Raw genomic sequence first — 20,916 nt, forward strand, 5'->3', positions numbered from 1 at the left:
ATTTCTTTTCAATTCTGTTCCTATTTGGTTTAAAACCACAGACATTGGACTGTTTCATTGATGGTTCATGGTAAGGACGTTAGACGTACCAGCTAAATATGTCTGTAAAGCTATATGTTCAGCATGGCAATGCTTTTGAAATGGATAATAGAGCTCTCAACAAATGTCCATGAGAAAACAAAACTGTTAGATTTTGTTATTAGAATAGGCTGCACATATTTCGTGCTGTTTGCATGCCTATTATAAATTATTACCAATAAACATAAGAGGGAAACCATTACAAAATATAGCCCTGAGCAAAAAATGACACTGTTTGAGAAGACAAGACTTTTTTACACATGCAGATTGTATGTTTTACACTTAAAATATAGGGGAAAATGGGTTAAAGATGAAAACCACAACAGAGTTGTGTATTTCAATAGTAAATATACTGCATCACAAGTTATGATAGAAAATTTCAGTGTTTCAGTGAAACTCAGTTCTAAGAGAACTAATTGAATTTAAACACTAATGATAAAAATGTTATTGTGTTGCTCACTGACAATATTTTAAGTTTTCATTTTAGACATTATTTATGTATTATTTTCCTAATTACCTGGTAACAGTTTCATTTAATTAGGTCTTTGGTTCATGTGCTGGGTTTTGGTTTTCTTTGTATTTTGATAGTTGTGCTTCATGGTGTTCTTTGGTGCACTCAGAAATATTAAAGTGGAACTTTGAGCACTTGGAAATGTGGAGCAATTCAAAGCTTGGTCACTCTTCACCTTTACCCTTGTGACAGATTTCGCTTTGCACGTTTCCTTCTTGCTACAGATCAGGTGCTGTATGCCATAATCTTCCCTGAAAATTAGGTGACTGAGGGTCCTCAGTTATTGAAAATTATTTCTTCATAACAATTTTGTGGCACTTCCCAGAGCTGACATCAGAAGAGAGGGAAATTTTGTAACTTCCTTTGCAGTTGATGCAACTTCAGAGCACTGGAGGCAGAGACTGTACGCTCTGCTTGCTCTTTCCAAGCTGAACGGGCATGCTGAGTGGGGTTTACCTGTGACAATTTTTAATGTTCTCTGCTTCTTGTCCAAATATTTAAATGAAGCCCTTAAAAAACAAAACAAAACAAAAACAAACAAACAAGACTAAACAACAACAACAAAAAATTCTATTGTGAAACTGCTCAATATTAAACTATGATTATTTATGTATTTATTTATTTATTTACTAAATGGTCCTTTCTTTCTTTCTTTCTTTCTTTCTTTTTTTTTTACTATTTTTTTTTTAACCATGACCTGAAATTTTTGGTCATGGTCTGAAATTTTGGGTAGACCTGTGTGGTGCCAGGAGTTGGACTCACTGATGATCCTTATGGGTCCCTTCCAACTTGGGATATTCTATGATTCAATGAAATAATGATGAAAATACTTCAAATTGTTAGTTCAGTATGTCATACTAAGAATGTGACTATGAATAATGATCTCTTAGTTTTATGTTTACCTGTTTGTTTGTTTTAGAAAGAAAAGGCAGTTAAAATCGATAGAGATTTCATCTGTGGACCTTGTGAAAGGATAGGACGTTCAAAGTCTCAATACATTGAACTTTAAATCATTTGAACTTCCTAATGGCAACTGATTAGCTTAAACAATAAAGGATGTAATATTTTGTTTTGTTTTATCTGAAGCTTTAAACTGCTCCAATTATTTATCTTTTGTCTTTTCATACTGAAGTAAATTCACACAACAAAGCAGCATCCCACCTACTCTCTCTCATTAAAACTTTGGGCAGCCAAAGCAGTGGAGGGCTTGCAGGGAGGGGAGACAGAGAGAACTTGTCACGCTGCTGTTCTTGGCCACAATGCCTATCAGACATGGGTATTTCTGAAATATTTGCCGGGTAGTTTCAGCTAGGCATGGTATCCCCTATAATCTTCTTCCAAATATTATGCTGCTTCAGCTACCCTGTCCTTTATCCCAGTAGTAGCTGCAGCTCACTGGTACATGAGGTGGTTACTGTAGAGGGTCTGTAAATGCAATTTAGGGTTCCCATTGTGCGTATATCTGAGAGTCAAATTGTATAAGCCTTAGTTCAAAAAAACAAAGAAATACTGCGCACAATGCTGCCTTGTAAAAGCCTGTTTTAAGGACTCGATTAAAAATCACCACTTCTCAAAGCCGCCAAAAGGAAGCAGGGCATTTTGACTAGTTTTATTTTATGTGATCAAAATACCCATCCCTTCAAAATTTTCCTTGCTCATTGATCCTTGCTCAAATGATCCTTGCTCATTTGTCATGTAGCCCCTTGCAAACAGTGCCACAATTAGGAGTGTCAGCTAGGACATTACCCGTACTTGATTGTGGTGGAAGAGCAGGCGCGGTGTTGTACGGTGCAGTGTAGTGCACAGCAGCGAGGAGCGGTGGCCAGAGCCCTGCTCAGGTTGTAGCTGTGCTTTGGTACTGATGGGCCAAGAGCCTTACAGCAGCTGAGCTCCTGAGGACACAACGCTTGTGAGCAGATGTAGGAGGTGCTCCCAGTTGCATGGAGCCCGTGCTTATATTTGAGCAGTCACTTGTTACCCACAAGGGTTACATCTGATGCTGGTGTGGTTGGGCAGGGTGGAAAAAAGCTGCTTGTCCCTTACTGCCATTCTTGAGTATTCTGTCAGAGAAAAAACAACGTCTGACCTGGAGCATTGGCTTTGTGCATTTTGCTTTTCTCTGTTCTTCTGTAACTACTCCAGTGCTGTTGGAGCTTCAAGAAGTACGAGAAGTTGATGTGCATTTGCATCAATAAATGCACAGAACTTTGTGTATATGCTCCCAGTGACTGGAATATTGATACAGAAAAATATAATCCAAGATATCACTCTATAATGCAAGTTTTTTGATGAGAATTTAAGTTTAATTTCATTTCCATGATCCAGATGACAATATTTTTCAAGTATATATCCTACCTTGGCCACTCTTTTATATTTTATAGGATGCCCAGAGCTACCGTAGACATAAAACACAGTTTCTGGTTATGAGATCCCTGCATTACCAAAATGTAAATTTCACTCCTGAATATGTAGGCCACTTGCTGAATAACCTAAAGAAATCCATGGTGGAAATGCTAGTTCTTGTGTATTCAGATTACCCCCTTCAAAACTTTTCCTCAGGTTTTAATATCCCGAGAGTCTCCGAGGCAGTCTGCAGCTCAAACTTCAGTTTCGGTTGTTAGAGTGAAGTCATTTGAATAAATAAATAAAAGTGGCACGTCATTTATTGTTTGTGCCAAAGTACGCCATGTGCCAACTGGGATTAATTTTTATGAATCCTCATACGTGTGAGTTTATAATCATGGTGCAGCTACACACTTATACACTGTATCTGCAATGACACTTGCAGTACTTGAAATGTGCACAGGTACCATCCCAGCACCGCTCTGACCCACATTTATTTTTAGTATGTCATGAATCACCTTCCTTAGCTGTTTTTCTTTTCCACTTAATGAAAGGCATATAAATCTTATTGCCAAATAACCCTAGGATATTTGATAGTAAAAATAAAATCCCTCCTACTTTTCCTTGTGAATAGCCAGATGGATGTGTTTACCCTTTAGAGAAATTTAGACTTGATATTTTTGTTACGTTTTGTTTTCTTCCTGGTAATTATGTTGGCACTTTGCTGATCCCTGGTTGTGCATTATTACAATGGAAGGTGACAATTTGATTGTCTTCAGTTGGAGAAACAAGTAATTTTGTATTCACCAAGCTGTCAGGTAACACTACCTCACAGTACTAAGAGCTCCTGGCAATGTGGTTTGGCACCTATGTTTAACTGCTTTGATGCTTGCGTAACCTCTACTGAATCAGAAATAGTTTGCCTGCTAGAAATGTTTTTAGGCTTGTAGTGTAAGGTTTTGATTAAAAAGACAATCTGCAACTGAACTGCAGAGCCATTGTTTCGTGCTACGTGGAGATGCTAATGAGGTGGTTTAGTGCAACTGGTTACAGGTGAGGCTGAAACTGAGACCCTGCTCTGCTGTGTGCTGAGGTGTTCTGTTTGGCAGAGGAACCAGCATCAAGAAGACTGGGAAGAGGGAGACATCTGACTTAGATGTCTCACTTGTGCTGAGCCGTACAGAGAAATGGCATGTGACCTGTTGTTTTCGCACCTGTAACATTGTAAATTTAGCGTGAGTTAATGAGTTACATCACGTGGCATCCTAATACCTCCTGAAAACAAACTGGAGGAGGACAAAATGTAATAACACTGTGTTTTAGCACGGGAGTTGGTATCTCACAGAACACTGCAAGGATTTAATGAACCTTTCAGGATCTCCTTGCCCACCAGGTTGAAGTTTGGTCAAGAGGATTTTGAGTTAGTAAGTTCTTAACTGGCTTTATTAGGGAAAAAATACATCTATTCTAGTCTTTTGGATACGCTCTCAGCTCAAAGTCTAAACATGCTAAAATAAATTCTTCTTAGTATTTTTAGGCGTCCTTTATCAAAACCATTTATATAATCATTCAGTTAAACAATTAAGTCATTCTATTCCATAAAAATACGTGGATTAATGCTTATTTATAGCAACCATTGTTTTTTAATTTTATTGTTAATGGTTGCTTTTATTTATATTGTATTTTCTGTTTCTTGCTGCCTAAAACAACAAATCCTAATAAGTTGCTGATGGATAAATTCTTGGCATGTTCCCTCTTGTTCCCATAGTTATTGGTAAAGATAGCTGGAAGCCAGTAAGGCCTTTTTTCTTTTTCTTTTTCCAACAGTAAGAAATTGGATAGCCAAAGACACATGGCGTAGTCATAGGACTTTAAAGGCAGTCGTCACTGAGAGGCTAATACCAGCCAATTAAACAGAGGTGGTTACGTGATGTAACATTATCAGGAGAAACAATTCATGAGTCAAAGCATTCCAGGGCATATGAGCTCCAGTCCAAAGAACAGTCTCAAGCTGTTTAAATAAAGTGACAGCAATATTGTCAGCTAAATATAAACTATAGAAAATATTAACTTCAGTGACTGGAGATGAGCACAGCCCAGGTGCTAAGTGATTATTCTTTCACTGCCCTTTACTACATTCAGTGTGAGTTCACCTTTGGCATGTTTAGTGAAAACTCCTGGCAGTGAGTAGAGAGAATGGAACAGTTAACCTACTAGAAAGGTAGGTTTATTTTTAGCATTTTATGACTCCATGTAAAAAGTTTGGATTTTCACTGAAAAGTCATCAGGGGCTGCAAAGCTGTTTTGCTGCATCCTTTTTCATGTTTTCAGCAACTGGATGAATACTTAGGAACTGGTTCCCCAACCCTAATATTTTATTGTGGTTGCAGAAACTTGCTTTAATGGTAGAATGTATGAGAAAGGCTTTCCAAAATGTTCCAGGGAGCTGTTTAGCTCTCACATTGTTTGTGAGAAGAAATAGCATAAAACATTGGTGTTGTGAGCTCTGTGTGCTTTGAGGAAGTTTGAACCTGATGTCAAATGTTACGATTTGGATTCATATCTATTAACAGAAGTCTAATTTGTCTGGTTTGGAAAACCAAATGCAAGAATAGCTGTGTGTATATCCTGAAAGCCGTGGGTGTATTGGTTAGCTTGATGCTTATCTCAGCTAGAGATTTGGGTGCCCAGTTAACATATTGCTGTCATTTCTTGAATCATATTTGCTTCCATGTTCTCATCTTTCTGTTTCCAAGCTGATTCCTAGAATAATGTTTCTTATGACTACCTTAAACTCTCTAACAGTGAATGAAGCATTGTATATGAACGATACGCAACTAATCCTTGCAGTGTTCCAGCAAAATGAAGCCTAGGAAGAGCTGGAGGCAGATGAGATGACTTGCCTAAGGCTTTGCTGTGACTCCAAACCAGGAACAGAAATTGGGAAGCTTTTCTTCCCATTGCCATGTTGTCAGTTTATGCAAATTTTGTCTGCAGGGATTCATGTAAGGATATAGGGCCCTGGGAGAATGGAATCTTTTCCTAGCTATTCGTTTCTGTTACTAAAGCGCCTTGAAATCAGATATGAGATTTCATAATTTTAGGAAATAACTGTTTATTCTAAAATGGCAGACAGATTACAGCATTAGATTTACAGTGCATTATGTTACTGAGTTATGTCTGCGTAACATTGTTTTCCAGAGGCCAAACTACAAAATCTTTGGCTACTGGCGAACCATTTTCATTTTTCTTTAAGTCAGTCTGAACACTACTGTAACTGCTATCTTTATACAACAAAAGCAAAGCTCAGTTTTCCCAAATCTTTCAACTATGGTAAACTGATACTCAGCTAGAAGTAAATTGTTCCAGCAACTTGTATGCAACTGTCAGTTTGCCCCATGCTGCATCAGCCCCGTACTTGTATAGATGAACTTCCACTGTGAAATAGATTGCAGAAAGGATGCTCCATGAGTGCACATTGAGTTTCAGAAGGGGTCTGAGGATCCGTCAAAAAAACAGAGCCACCAAGTGATGAGCTGTGCCATACGTGTCAAAGAGGAGGATGCGTGAGCAGTGCAGGCAAAGAGGAATACACAGGCCATTTATTTTATCACAAGTCTGAGTGCTGACTTGTAGGGGAGGGTTCTGCAAGTCATGTTTAATATTGTGAGAGAAGCATGCACATTGCTTTCTCTTTGAGAAAGCGGGGGTGGGAGAAGATGCTGGGACAACTTTTTACTTTTCATGAACTCTAGGTTAGCATAAAAGTTAAGAAGAAAGTATTTAAAAGGTCATAAGTACGCCTAAAAATGGTTTCTCTTAATTTATTTAGTTCTGGAGTCACCAAAGCACTTAGACATGTGCTTAACTTTTTGAAACAGAGTAGTCCAATTTGAAATTAGGGTACTGCTTGCATACTTACAGTTAATCATGCACTTAAGTATTTTAATCTGGCACTTTGGGGAGAAGGAATGGAGACTGTTCATAAAAGCTCTGTAAGCGAATGTATTTCTAATCTAATCTGATTCCAATCTACTGTTGGAACTGTAGACCTGGGTTACATCTATACTGCAGTCACTAAAGCAGGATGAATTAGTCCATCTGAGTAGCATGCTACTGTAGTTGGAGTGCTATCAGAAACAAGCTTGTTTAAAATTAGTTTGGATATCTCAGCATTACAAAGTAGTCATTTATGTGGCTGCAGTGTAGACATGCCTTTAGGTTTATGAATGCTTTGAGAGGGTGGAGCAGAGCAAGAGCTAGAGTCTCTGGCCAACTACGAGTCTGCTTTGCTATATATCTCGCTGTTACTGCTTAGTTTATATGCTTTTGAAGTACTGACAGGGCTACCACATTGTTGTTATCTGTGCTAATGCTTTGTGGCTTGATTCTGAAATGTCTAGCAGCTAAAACTCTGGGCCTAGCCGTAATTTCCCCTGTAACATTTAATCATTTGGGCAGTAAGCAGGGATGGGAGATTTTAGGCTATGGAAGCCTTTCATGTCAGGAGTATCATCCAATTGTTTTGAAAAAGAAGAGATACGTTGTCTGAAGAATTGGAAACCAAAGAAAAACCTTAGACAATAAAAAGTATAATTATTTGCATTTAGGAAGGTATAGCATAAGTTGTCTGTAGGAAAAAGGAGAGCTGATGTTTTGAAAATCTGACTGGTAGTCTTCATTGGAGCACAGACAATTTCTTCTCTCAATTAATGTAAAAAAAAACAAACCACACATATGTACAGAATGTAGCTGTTTGTGATTGTGATTAGTTTTATATAGGTAAAGTCCTTAGCACTTCAGTTTTGGCTTTACTACTTTGACAATGAGGCTGACTGAAAATGGGTCCCAATTCCTCAGCTTTACTGAGATTTTGGTAAAAGATCCCATTCTTTTTCAATTTTGAGATCAAAACGAAATACAATTTATTCTAGTTTTGGAAAATCTAAGTGCAGATTTCTTCAATTCTCGAAGTTGAGTACATGAAAGGACTCCAGATAATGAGGGCCTTTTTCAACCTCTTTTTTCATACCCATTAGGTATATTTTCTACCTTTAGTGATTGCTGTGTTCAGCTAATCTGTCAATTTAACCAAAGCAACAATTTCACAATGTAGTTTTCATTCTGATTGTGTGCTGTGTAATCAATATACTGATATAATGTGAGTGTAATTTCCTCTCTTATTTTATCTCCACTGCACAGTATTATAAATAAACAGCTAAAAAAGAAAAAAGAAAGAAAAGCACCAAACAAATCTGTTGCATCTTCTTTTAAGATTGTACCACTGTAGACACTTGTTCTAGTAAAGTAGAATTGGACCCACTTGATTGCATTTAAATTTTTCATGCTTCAGCAGTTTGTCTGGGAGCACAGTAAAGAAAACCCCCCGAGCGAGGATAGTTTAGAATAATAGAACTTGATTTTGTGTATTATAGCGGCACCATTTGTGCTGCTGTAGTTAGGGTTGTGTCAGCACTTCCATTATAAACCCCTGTTTGCAGGGGTTATAACTAGGGAGATATTTTTTATCAGAAACTTTTTTTTTTTTTTTTTTAAATCATTTGAGTGAATTTAATTGATAATAGGAGAAAAAATATAATGGAAATTTGTAAATTTCAGATACCTTCTACAAGCCTTATTTATTCTTTTTTTTTTTTTTTTTTTTTTTTTTTTTTTTTTTTTGTGAGGGATTTAGCAAATTCATCTTGAATGCTTTAAATGTAAAATAGTGAAGTCATTATGGCTTAAAATTGGACTGCTGTTTGTAGTTGTGTTTGAACATGAAAATGTTTTAACACAATGACCTGTTCTGTGGTTTGCTATTATCATAAACCACTAAAATGGGCCAGATCTTTCTCCCTTAAATTTGATAAGGCCTTGGAGTTATTGGCTGAATTCTGCCTTTGGACCTGATGGACTTCCATGGGCAGAATTCTATTTAAGAAAAAAACAAGTATGTAGAGTAAAACCCTGCACAAAGTCATTGACTGGCTAACACCCACTCACAGAGTTTATACTTATCTCTGTTTAACTGGTTATAAATCCCAGCACAATCAACATTTGGGGCATAACTTGGGGCCATCGGAATACCCGTACACATGAAGTGTATTGATTTAGTTAATGATCATGCTCAGAAAAGCAGGCCTTAATCTAGCAGGGTCCTGCATCCCTAGTGTTTAAATCTAGCAGCCAAAAGCCTGAAAGGAGCCATGGGCTGCTGACCTCTGGCCATGATTAGTGCATTAGATCCTGCAGTTTTAACAAATGTATGGGCAGAAAAGGAGGAGCAGCATACCTCTGAAAATTGTGTGATGGAGGCAGCGAGTGCCTGGGAGGCCTGCCTGAGCTTGTCTCTTTTTGCAGGCTCCAGAACTACAGGTAAACAAGTAAATCACGGCATGAAAATGGGTCTGGCCATAAGGCAGCAGTGAAGGAAAGGGCTTGTAGGAGCTCAGAAGCACCTGAAGCCGGCTCTTTACCTGTTCGGCTATCCTAGCGCAGAAAAAAGTTGCAGCCCGCGGCTGGGGAGTAGTAGCGAATGTGACTTTGTTAGTCTAATTTTATTTTTAAGGTTAAGAGATTCCCCTTTTCTAGATGTAATCAAAGTAAAGAAGAGAACATGAATACAGCTTTGTATTTATATGTGTTTAAAACATCATGAAGAAGAGAGAAGTCTGTTAGTGCACGTGGCAGAGGAAAGGTGCTTCCACTCGAGCGCATTGCCAGCAGATAGCTTTACTGAACGGTCACTTGAGGAAATACCAAAAGCTTGTTTATGAAATAGAGGTGAAGCCTTTCTAGACTAATTATATTCAGCATGTAATTTCTAAACTTCAGTCTGAATTTTGATTTTCAATTAACATTCTCAATTTGAAGATAATTTTCTATTTAATGTAATTGCAGGAAATAATTTATTGGCTGATTAAGACTGAGGGCCCAGCCTTCCTTAAGAAAACAGTCCCTAACAAACCAGCCTTTAAAGCCAACTCGTAGCTTTGGACAGATTCCTCCTATTTTTGCAGCTGCAGAGTTGTGTTTAATTAGGATTGTGCACTATTATTCATTGGTGCAGTTTGTAGTTGAAATTATTCTTAAGAGACATTTTCATTCCGAGTTTTGTGTCATGATTAATTTATGGCGAAGAAACAGCCCTAGCTATTGCTTTTTGCAGAAGCTCGTTCGGTTTGATGCAGGAATGAGATCTGTTGAGAAGGTGAAAGCAAGGAAAATCCTTTATTGTGTCTTTCAGTTTTAATGGCTAGTTTTCAAATTGCATAGAGCATGGTACAATTACATATATTTTCATGTGAGTGATTATATTAACATGACTATTTTAATGAGGAAAAGGAAAGTAAACCTTTTATTTTATCTTGGATCACAGCGATTAGGAACCAAAACCTTTTGAAGTACATGCAGCAATGCCGGCTGCTGAACTCTTGGCATGTTCTCTGCAGCATCAACATGAATTCTTTAGCGTAGTAAGAATGTAATACACGGTTTAAATTCCTCAGTTCTGCTTATTGGCAACATTAATATCAGACTCCCACTTACACTTCGGCTCCCCTAAAGAAAATGCAAACCTTTTTCCCCCACCAGTGTCAAGTGTAAGAGGCAGGATTATCTCTATTTACAGAATAGTTATTCTAAATAGGCATCAGTGTTTTAATATGTTTCAAAGCACTTCAAAGCTTGTAATACTTTTATATAGAACTGTACATAATTAGATTAGCAGATCCTATATTAATTTTTTTTTCACTGTAGGATACTAAATCTGAGCTCCCTCATTAATTGTGAGAAATTTAGCATTAGCTGTTAAATCCTATGTGAAACACGGGCTGCTACATAAAAACTACTGTTTAAATTGGAATTAACTTAATTATTTTTCTTTGCACTTGATATTTCCTTCACTGTAATATTCATGAAAGCATGTGACAGATTTGTAAATTTAACTGTTAGTCTCAGATTTCCAGACCCTTTAATCAGTATTTATTTGTCTGTAGAAACAGTACTAGCAAGTTAATGATTTGCTAATTTGAAAAATGCTCATGTGGTTTCCTATGTTAACTGATTTGTGCATTTTTAAAGAAATGGTATGAAATCAATTATTGTTAAAAAGCAATTAAGGTGAAAATCTTATTCCTTGGTTTCTCAGCAATTTCAGTGTCAAGGATATTCTAAAGTTACTAAAAACTGGGAAAAGAGCTAATATATTTTAGCTGTCTACTTTTGGGTTTATTAATGACAGTTTTAACAGTTGCAGTTAATCTTATTAGAAATTTTCAACAAAGTGTTTTCAGAGTTTGAGTAAAGTCAGTTGTATTTTCATATAACCAAGTGTGGTGAAAGCTGTGTTTGCCTCTGAAATGGTAGTAAGAGGCCATTATTAGGAAGAGACATTTAACATAAATCAATGCATTTATTCATTACACTTTTAAGTCATTTAAAGTAATTTGTTGAGATATATCCTGTACTCAGTGCCTAATATGAAATGAAATATAGTATTTCAGATTTTTAGTTCAAACTGTAAAAGATTAATCACTTGTCCATTCAATAAACCATTCCATTTTAGAACACTTTCCACATGAACATCTCTAAACACTTTTGAGAGTAAAGCAAAACAGGATAAAATTTTAAACACTTAAAGGGCAGATACAGCTTTAAACAAACAGGAAAAGGACTTGTTTTGAAGAATTCCAAATGGATTTAAAAATTCTCGTTTCTGCAGAAAACAATTCCTGCTTGCAAGGAATGAGGCTAGAAAAGCATGTGGTACCCTCTCATCCAAACATTTGCTTATTACCTTCAGATTGCTTACAGGAGTAAGAGCTTAAGGACTTGAAATCTTATGATAAATCAACATGAAAATTACAATAAAATCACTATTTCGTTTTCCTGGCTGGAGAAAATTATATTGTTAGGTAAGCTGAGGTGACATCCCATAATGTAACCATGACATAGACTTGACATCAGTGAAAACTTTATCTCAGTATTTTGGATCTGGATCCTCCAAACCATACTATTTAGAGCACTTTCCTTGACTGCAAAAAGATTAACTTTAACTGCAAGTGTGCCTGCTATCTGGTGTATTTAGAGGACTGTTTGATCTTGATTTTTTTCATTTGAAATTGATGTTTTCTTTTTGTCTTCTTTTCTTGTTTTGTAGAAGAATGTCTTCCAAGCAGGCTACCTCTCCATTTGCATGTGCAGCTGATGGAGAGGAAACAATGACCCAGGACTTAGCATCACGAGACAAGGAAGAGGGCAACAGTGATCAGCATGCGACCTCTCATCTGCCTCTACATAATGTAATGCACAACAAACCTCACTCTGAGGAGCTACCAACTCTAGTCACAACCATCCAACAAGATGCTGAGTGGGATGGGGTCATCTCAGCCCAACACAGAATGGTGAGTTTCGCAGTTCTCATAGCAGCTTTCAAACTCAGTATTGTGAAAGACTGTTCACTTCCATACTTCCATTTTGAAAGACATGTTCAGTACAATCTGTCAAGGGTGTGAAGCTTTTTAAATGTTAAAGTGTCAGCGTTAGCAATAGATCAACATCAATATGGTGTAATTGTAAATTACAACTGTATAATCTTGTTAAGTATACAGGTCTATATGAATGAGGTCATTTGATGAGTTCACCTTCGGAAAGGAAATGCATCTATTTATCATGTTTTCATTCAGACCTTGATTTATGTCATAACCTCTCTAGGTCATATATTCAAGCATTAATTTCTGACAGGAGGATGTAGCTCACAACTGTTTGTCATCTGCAAAGTGTCATGGTGAAGAAAGAAACTTTAATGTCTTTTTTTTTTTTTTTTTCACTTGCGTCTCAGAAATGGAATTCACCAAATTTAGAATATTATAGCTTCACACTACAACAAAGAAGATGGCATTTTAGGTGACACAAACATCTTGCTGTATTTATTAGAAATTACAACTTTTTGTGAAGGAAAAATGTTTCAGTAACAATGTCATGCTCTTCTACCCCAGATCATCAGTTTGTATATAAGTGACATTTCAGGCAATATCCTGATCATTCTTATTCTCTTCAGTAGCCTAATTAGAATTATTTTCCAGTTGTAATTCTGTCCCTATGCATCCCCAAAACTCTGCAATATATGAGCAGGCTGAATAAAGACTGAATGGGCATAGCATCTCAGTCAATTTATTTTCCACGAACATGTTCCTGAGGAACAGAATTAAGGTACATGCAGCACCCAGGTGTTCTGTAAATACAGAACATCGTAATTCCAGGCTAGCCATAAAGTGACTTTCACAGACATTAAATTCACAGACATTAAATTCACACAGTTAGTTTAAAAGGAATAACCTACCTTTTCATAAAATTTCTTTTTAAATATTTTTTTCTTTTTTATTAAATATTTATGAGCAGATATTTTTTGAGGAAGTTTTTTTTTTTTTTTTTTTTTTTTTCTTTTCCCCACTGCAAATCAGCAGCTATCAAGGTTAAAAGAATAACAATTGTAGATTTTTTTTGGCAGCTCTAACAATAATGACCTTATTTCAAATTGGGCTAGAAATCATAATTCATATGCATTAATCAACACAGAGGCTGGGATTCTTCATGCATATTGTGATGCTTAGAATTCAAATCCTAATTAAACAATAGCACTTGAATAATATGTATTCTGTTAATACAATTTTCTTTCCCAAAATCCAACTGACTCAGAAATTTAGACCAAACTAGAAAAATGCTACCTAATTTTAATGTGCATTTTAACCTAGTTCAGCACTTTCTGCTAGGCCTAAATTATTCCTGTGTATGTGGGCTCCTGATACGAAGAATGAAAAATTCCTTTTAAATTTCAACCATAAAAATTGCTCTAAAGGCGCATGGTTATAGATTAGTAATTGGGCAAGGTAGGTTCTAAGTTGTACATAGGCTTCTATGCAGAATTCTCCCATTTGAGAGAATGGAACCTCATTTTGGATGCCCAAATCATGCAATAATAAGCACATCAGAATGATTCTAACCTGCTTTTATTTATCAGCAGAGCAACCAGGGTGTAGAACAGAAAGGGCTGAACAGATCTGTTGGTGAAAAAATAAATCTGTGAATTCATCAGCCACCTTCCTATTCATTCAATGAAGCATATGCTCTCTGGGAATTTCAGTCTTAGGACGTCAATGCCATTGATGAAGCGGCTCTTTTTCCCAGAGAGAAAGGAGTTCCTAACCTCTGGGAGTCCCTCAAAGAATTTATTTTTGATTCAGGCTGTTCCTTGGACCTGGAATAGTACTTAAGCCAAAATACTAGAAATTCATGTAGTGTGATCATTTGTACCCATTGGCATTGCTCGAAAGTGAGCTTATGCTTACAGCACCAGAGTGCAATCTCTGTTTTCCTTCTTAATGCTGCACTACCATGCCAACTCTTGCTGTACCTCTGGACAGGCGTGAATCAATACCCAGCTTATCATGTTTCAGAACAGGTGCATAAACTTTGCTTGAGTGACTTAGCACTCTGTTTTTCCTCCCTCCTTTTTTTCAGTGAACACTCCATCATATATATAGATGAATGTCCTGAAAATCATTAGGAGTTTCCACATTTCCCTTGGGTCAAATCTGGTGGTGAACGTATGTCATCCTTATTTAGGTAGCTCTCAGCTAAACCAAACAGATATATTTTTTTCTTTTGCCCAGCTTAAAAGCTGGGTATAATTTACAAGGTTTGGCTAGAAGTTCTCAAGCATGCTATTTAGTTGTACTTAAAATAAATCTAAAATGTAAAGATCAAGGTCCTAGTGTGTTTACAGTCTAGGTAAGATAGAAGACTAGTTAGATCACTACTGTGAAGTGGTATGAAAAATATTTTTTCTTCTTGAGGGACTGTCATTTAAGTAACTTGTTAGTTTTTTTTTTTTTTTTTTTTTTTTCCTTACTTACGTCCTTTATGAGAAATCCTTTAAGCCTCAATTAATTGTGTAAAGTTTCTCTGAAACACCTTAGACTCCAAGCAGGCACCGTTACTGGTAGGAAAAAATTCAGAGGTGCCTGCGATTTTCCTGATGAAGGCAATTTTGTACTCCTTTAAGGGAGGATAGGAGGTTTCTTTCCAGAAAAGCAAATTCCAGAAGGTGGGTTGGACCATTTTGGGATAGGTGCTGTAGTAGTGATCACTTTTCTGCTTAATAAAACCAAACTCCCAGAAGGTAAGTGCTTTTTGACCTTTCACAGATGGATCCTTCCAGAGCAGATTTGAAGAAGCACCTGCTCCTACCATTTACACTGGAAGTAAAGGCAGTAGTGCTGTCGTTAAAATGCATCAGAAATGTGTATTATCCAGTTATAAGATAGTAAACTCTCAGAATTCTGTGTCAACATATGGGGAGGGAAGAAGTTCTCTTTCATGTGGTACCTAATTAAGGGCACAATCCTGTGTCCTTTGTGCCCTTAAAACTACTAGGGAGGTCGCTGGAATTTGTGAGAACATGCAATATGCATTGTAGCATGCTGCAAGGGCTGCATGCTACATACTATATACTAGGTGGAAAAAAAATACTGTAATAGGGCAACCTGAAAAATATTACTGAGATTTTTTCCAACACTTATCATATACAGCACTTTCTGTAACGTAAGATACCTTTAAACTACATTGTGTATTATGATAAAAAAAAAAAAAAAAAAAAGCGCACTGGCTAGAAATGTTTTCAAACTTTCACTCCCTTTTGATATCAGGCATTGCTTTCCACTGAGTCCTTTGTGTATTCTGAATGTCTGGAAGCCAAAATATTTTGTTTTAACTCCCACTCTATAGTATTTCCCAGCTGTGTACTTATATGGTGTAATAAAAGGATTTAACAAATGGGAAATAGCAGCTGCATTTGGAAATTCCCTTTGTGCTCCCTTTTCATTTGACAGATTCAGCAATGTGTAACAACTGTAACGTCAGACCTGTAATGACTTACACTGCGAGTATCGTATCACCAGCCAATTTGATGTTACAGTGGGGAGAAAAAAACAACCAAAAGATTTGGGCCTGTAATTTCATATTGCTGAGCTGAAAGGTTTATATGTATATTTCTAACTATAACTTAATATAAAATTGTACCTGGACGTATGGGTATTTGTTGCTGCCTGTAGATCTACTAGAAAATAAATGTTGTTTAAGGTTAAAGGCATATCATTTTTTCTGCAGTAAACTGTAGGGAAGAGGGCAAAGTGGTACCAAGATAACAGGGAGGAAACTCTGCTGTCTTCTCCCATGGACAGTGAGTAGCAGGCAGGAAATGCAGCCAAATTTTATGAATTGTATCCAAAAGCTGTCTCTCTTTGGGGAACAGTCTGAGAGAGGATGAGAATGGAAAGCCAGCAGAACTTACTTTTGCTAATTTTAATAGTAACTGAATTTTGTGTCCTAATAATGCTTATTGGTAATTATGTAAACAAATAGAGTATCTTAATTTGTCCTCTATTCACTGGAGAACCAGGAATGGTCACCATCTTCATACAGAGCCCTGTATGGTTTGTGAGGTAAATTATAAAGGATTTTTAAATTTTTAATTTTTTTTTTCTTTAAATTATTGGGAGAAAGCAGTGCTAACAGCAAGCTGCAAAATTAGATGGACAATCGATTTAATTCACTTTGAGGCAGGGTGGTGTGTTGCCATGGTTGTAAAGGCTAGTTGTGAGCCTTCTTTGGAACAATGAATTTAGGCAGCTTTAACCTAGTGAAATCTGAAATTTTCTTCCAAATTACTTTTTTTTTTTTTTCTTTTTTTTTTTTTTCCCCTCCTAAAACAGTAAAAAGAAGAGAGAGGCAAATTCCATTCCCATCCCTGACCCCACTATAACAATCTGGTAAGAGGCAGAATTTCAGAACTGTCAGGGCCTGGGAGGATCACTGTACTTGAGCAGTGGCTGCCCTTTTCTTTTCTCACCGGAGTTCCTCCCCTGCCCACCACTACAGGCGGTAGATAGACAGTATGTGCATGCACAGAATGAGGGCATCCACAGCTTTTTGCTCTACCATTACATGAAGTGATGCAGTGAGAGACTGTTAAGAGGAACCATCTGCAGGTCTAAAGGATGGGTGTTATTTCCCTGTGACCAAGGAAAAACACACACAGAGACATATACAAGTTAATTACCTTCAAATATATGCTACATTTCCTCATATATTTTTAACATAATTCATAAAACCTTTGAGTTTAGAAATTTCTCTCATTGGATTTTATATCAAATGGGAAAATTGACATATATTTCATAATTTTATTCAGTCTCTATCTTCTGCTGAATTCTTGCCAAAAAAGTGAAAAGCTTGCTACTTTTCCACTGTATCTGCACATCCATCTCAGCAATACTGATAGCAAATTTGTGTATGCAGGAGGAAAAGACACTTTTATTGGTTAGTTTTAAAATAATTTTAAATCACCAAGTATCAAATTTACCTTTATATAGCTTCAGCAAAACCATTGGCATCAGAAAAGCAGAAATAGGTGGTGTTCTGCAGGTCCTGATGTTTCAGTGCTAACTGTCTACAATAAGACACGCAGAATCCTGTCGCTTTTCGTGCCCTGCATCCTTGCTATCCTTGAAAGATCTTCCTTTTAAGGAAAGTAAACTCATTTTTTTAGGAAAGATTATTGAAAAATGTTTACACATGCTACACTGTGAATTTGTTGTTACATAAATTTGTGGCCTCAAATTCTTAAAAGTTATAGATACAATTACATGTTTTTAAATTTTATTTTTATTTCATCTATGGGCTGGATAAAATGCATCATATAAATATGATATAAATGCATATAAAATGCATCAAATATAAATGCCCTAAACTCTGGCAATTCTGTATCTGCTGAATTGCTCATGCAGCTGTTACTTGCATGTACAAATCTGAATTTTGTACATGATCTAAAGCAATTCTACTGTGCTTTGTGATACTATTTCTGGATGCCAGGTAGTGCATTGCAATTTTTATCTAACTAAAGAGATAAATACTTCATATATGATTGCAGGGGTACAAAGTTTTGGCTGAAACTCAAGTGTGTGAAAAAAACAGATGATATGATATTTTGTTTTTTCATAAAATAGATTTCAGTGACAAAAATATTGCAGAAAAGATGGAATGTGTTTTTTTTTTTTTTTTTTTTTTTTTTTTTTTTTCTCTTTCCTTTTCAAGCAGATAGCTTTGATTCAAAAAGCATTCGGGTATGTAACTTTATTAGGACTACCAACAACTGTAATTTTAAGCACATCTGAAGGCTGGAAAGGTTAAGGACTGTTGTAGTAGCTTGAGCACAAAAAGATGTTTACCTTTTGTATTAAAAGCAATAAAGCAATTCCCTAACAGTGTGCAGGATAGTGTGCTTAATAGGGCTGCTGAAATAAAAAAATAACTTTTTTTTTGGAAGAAGAATCAAGTAATTTTTCCTTTTTCTATTTTCATTTTGACACTGCGTAACTTATTTTTGTTTTCAAATACAAGGTCTGTTTTAAACATTTCACCATATTCTGGGGTGAATTGTGTTTGAATAGAATTAATCATCACCTGAATTCTTCACAAAATACTTGTAGTTAATGTTCCTCTAGACCTGTAAACATTTTATTTGGTTCCCTTATTTTAACGTTTCCATTTTATATAAAGCAATTTCTGAAAAGTTTTTAATTCAGTTCTGTATATTGACATGAATTTTTTCAAAAGTAGAAGCATTAACTCGCTCTAAATTGTTAAATTCTTTCCTTGGGCAAGAAGGAATCAGGTATGCATGCTGATTAACACACTCCAGTCATTAACATGTGATTATGTGGGCTGCATATTGAGCACCTGCCAAAAGATAAAATCCAGCACTTTACTACATCTGTGCAAGGACTTTTTGCATTTCTTTTGTACTTTGACAGCTCAAGAAAAAACAGACTTTGGTATCTTTGTTCAGCATAATAAAACTGTGTACATAAAATGTCTTCATGGAGGAAGGAAAGATACTACTTGTATTTGTTTTAATCTTAGAGGCCGTGAAAAATCCACTGACTGAGACTTACACAGCACCAAGTGTAATATGAATCTCTTAATGTAGTGTATCATTGACGTTCATATACAGTTTACAACATTCTTGCATGTTTATAAGGATTATCTGTTCTGGGGTTCAGCCAATGTTATTCTAATTCACAACAGTTTTATGTGATACCTTTATGTCTCATAAATGTCTTGTTTTTATTTCAATCTTCCAAATGTTTCATCAGTGTTTACCTTAAAGAAATACAAGTACTCTTTGCAGCAGGCTGGTTTCCTGCATGCATTCCTCTGCAAATGCTAAAAGGGAAACATAAAGCATATAATACATGTCATGTAACTATATACAGAGAAGGATTTCCATGTGCATTTGATATTGCTGAAAACATAAATACAAATTTTATTCTGATATTTACAATAGATCTAGTTATAAGTTGGACAACTGAGAGGACCTAATAGGAGGAAGTTGGATATATACAAAGTGGTCTGGAATATCCAAGCCACACAATCCTTGTTTTATTTGGCAGCTTCTGGCAGCATACATCACAAAGTATGTGTCTTTATTTACCAAAAAGGTAAACAGTGCTAATCAGCTGGGACTGATCACAATGCATCTCCAGTTTCAATTTAGATGAAAATAAAAGTCGAAATACTCATTCTGCAAATGGTTCTACCATTATTTTTCCTTAATACAAGCATTTGACCGATGTCCAGGGCATAAAATCTCAATATTGTTTTGTCTTATTACCAAGCCTAAACACAGGGAGTTAAAGCATATGGTTGTTGGGTGATTAAGGAAATCCTTAGCATTTAACTCTTACAAAAAGACACATGAGTTTATGCATATAATTTGTCAGTGAGTTGATTGCCGTATAAAAATGATTGGTCATTGTATTTAACAATTTTGAGGTGATTTTCTGTTCTGGAATGGGAGCAAAATGCCTGACAACATTTTTCAGAGATTTTCTCAATTGTGAAGAGAAGGCTTTAGGTCACATCATTGAAAATTGTGACCTTTTCTGAAATCACTGTACCAAAAAGCAGGTGTGTCTGGATTCATTTGGTTTGTTCCAACAGCTGAGTTTGGGACTGCCGCAATTAAGTGGCCATATTTCACATCAAACAAAATTTTGTGCCTATTCCTTGCAAATAGGTATCTAGTCTTGCAGTGGCCTATTCATAAGGCCAAGTGCATTTAGCTTATGCTTGATTATCTTGTCATGCTGCTTTTAAACCTTTTCTCTAAAGTAAGTGATTTTTCCTTTTTTTCTCTCTCTCTTTTTTTTTTTTTCTTTTCTTTTATCATATCCTTACTTGGCCTAAAGCTAGTGCTTGATGTTGTATTCATTCTTAATGAGGTTTTAGATGAGTATAAAAAGTAAAATGCAAGCCTTTTACAGGTTGTATTCAACCTATGCTCTGGCGGTGAAATCAGTGTAAGTTTTATCAGAGTAAATGCTGAGTTAAAGACTTGAGGTTTTATTCCATTACTTGTCATTTGCCCTCCCACTAGCATCATTTGCTGAGACTTTACAAATGATGTTCTCTCAGTAGCTCATAGCAGTCATTCTCAAGCCTTTGATTTAAATAAATCTTCCTTAATAAAACTTTTATTTATTTTATTTTATTTTATTTTATATTATTTTATTTTATTTTATTTTATTTTATATGGATAAGAATTGGAAATGATCACTTAGATTTTTAATTTCTCTTAATTCTGTTTAATTAAATTCCTCAAAATGGTAAACCTTATTTAATATAGTGATTGGAAATGATTTTGTAAACATTTGCTTTCATTATATGTTAACTCCAGACTAGTTCCAAGTGCCAGCATGCCTCTAGTACTTGGAATAAAAACCACTCTAGATATCCAACTTTCCTGGGGTGTTTACATGTGTCCCATTCAATGCAGAGACAGATAAATATCCCTTTATAACAGAAAAGCCTCATCCACATGGAAATAAGCAATTCAGCTAACACATTTTATGTTAGTAATATTT

The 20,916-nt window shown here is 36.0% G+C and overlaps 1 protein-coding gene across 7 annotated transcripts in view; it reads left to right on the forward strand.

Moving 5' to 3' along the window:
* SOX6 (SRY-box transcription factor 6) overlaps window positions 1–20,916 on the forward strand; it is a 386,149-nt gene that overhangs the window by 133,692 nt on the left and 231,541 nt on the right. For all 7 annotated transcript variants that reach the window (XM_032188152.1, XM_032188151.1, XM_032188153.1 and 4 more), the window contains one exon: window positions 12,096–12,339. In XM_032188152.1, coding sequence (XP_032044043.1) covers window positions 12,100–12,339 — 240 coding nt within the window. In that variant the 5' untranslated portion in view covers window positions 12,096–12,099. The remainder of the gene's footprint in view (window positions 1–12,095; window positions 12,340–20,916) is intronic.

The sequence above is a fragment of the Aythya fuligula genome, chromosome 5 (genome assembly GCF_009819795.1).
Source record: "Aythya fuligula isolate bAytFul2 chromosome 5, bAytFul2.pri, whole genome shotgun sequence".
Lineage (NCBI taxonomy): Eukaryota > Metazoa > Chordata > Aves > Anseriformes > Anatidae > Aythya > Aythya fuligula.